The sequence below is a fragment of the Atta colombica genome, unplaced genomic scaffold, assembly GCF_001594045.1.
Source record: "Atta colombica isolate Treedump-2 unplaced genomic scaffold, Acol1.0 scaffold210, whole genome shotgun sequence".
Classification (NCBI taxonomy): Eukaryota; Metazoa; Arthropoda; class Insecta; order Hymenoptera; family Formicidae; genus Atta; species Atta colombica.
In genome coordinates this window covers 2277321-2278624 of record NW_017259306.1, presented here as the reverse complement: position 1 = coordinate 2278624, position 1304 = coordinate 2277321, and the positions used below count along the sequence as shown (strand labels likewise).

General features: G+C 35.5%; 1 protein-coding gene across 1 annotated transcript in view; it reads left to right on the top strand.

The window, feature by feature from the left end:
* Positions 1-238: 238 nt before the first annotated feature.
* Positions 239-1304, top strand: part of LOC108687634 (cationic amino acid transporter 4) — a 5452-nt gene continuing 4386 nt past the window's right edge. Inside the window, exons 1-2 of the mRNA XM_018193510.1 lie at positions 239-320; positions 688-840. Coding sequence (XP_018048999.1) covers positions 699-840 — 142 coding nt within the window. The 5' untranslated portion in view covers positions 239-320; positions 688-698. The remainder of the gene's footprint in view (positions 321-687; positions 841-1304) is intronic.

Here is a 1304-nt window from a genome sequence, read left to right as displayed (position 1 = left end):
TATATATACAGAATGAATTTTTAATTTATTAATAAAAAATCATGGAAATTTAATTTAGAGACAATATATATTATTTAATTAGGATCTATTTTTAATTTCTCATTTGTCCCGTTCTCTTAGCCATATTAATACCAGCATTGCTTTTTAACATCTAGGATCGGTTCTTGATTGGTTATCTACTGCGCATTCGCAAGAATATAACATCCCTTATCCTTTATATCGCGAGTCATACGACCCCCTCAGCATCTACTGTGATTGCACGATCCGCCGTAGTCGACCGAGTCGACGGTCTCGTCGTTGAATGTCCGTGTAATTACAACGTAAGTACGTTCTGCCACGCCGTGAATACATTCCGCTGCATCTCGACATGCCCTTGAGATACTCCAGGATCGCCTTTTTTTATCGATCTGCTGCGGAAATGCGTGTGTGCGTCATGTTCGACGTTGCTACTTGTCACTGTCGTGACATATGTATCGGAACACCATAGAGTTTTAATTATCGATTTTTCTTTATTTTTACTTAATGGAAATTTTCCGCGCAGTGCACGTTTTATCCAATATAAAATTCTCTCGACAAATAAAAGTACATTCGATAACATTTTCCATTTAAAAAACATAATTGGACAATCTTTTTTTCTCTTCGATTAAGCAGAATGTTGATAAGCCGGAAATTGGAATCCTGTTTCAGGATCCGTCATCATGCCGTCGGTTCGCAGGATGATCCTGGGCCATGTTATGTCCGGCTTATACAACAAGATGTGCCGTCGGAAGAAGCTGGAGGGCGATTTGCTCGAAACCCCGATGAAGAGGTGTCTTTCCACCTTTGACATCACGATGCTCGGTAAATATATTTTTATAACTACAGCTTGAACGAAACTTTGTGACTAATTATAAAGAAAATATTTCTGGATGCCCTTTACTTCATTGTATTTAAATTGCTTTTACATTTTATTATTATTTGCCTTTTTATATTATTACTTTTGTGTAAAGATATTCATATTATTATTGTTTTTCTTTATATGACATGTGCGAGCGGTATGCAACTTGCCATTATATTACGCGCGCATTATCGCGGTGATGATAAGCATAATAGTCCGGAATAATAGCCTTGAATGAGATATGTCGCGTTAGACAACGATATACTATTAATAAAAGTAATCATAAAGTCATTGTGTTTTATAGAAGAATTATGCTTGAATTGAGATTAACTCACTCGACTCAAGTTAATAATATTAATTACGACCGTCCTGTACTTATGCCTTACAATAAAGTAGAAGACAAATTTTATCAAATTATTACAAATTT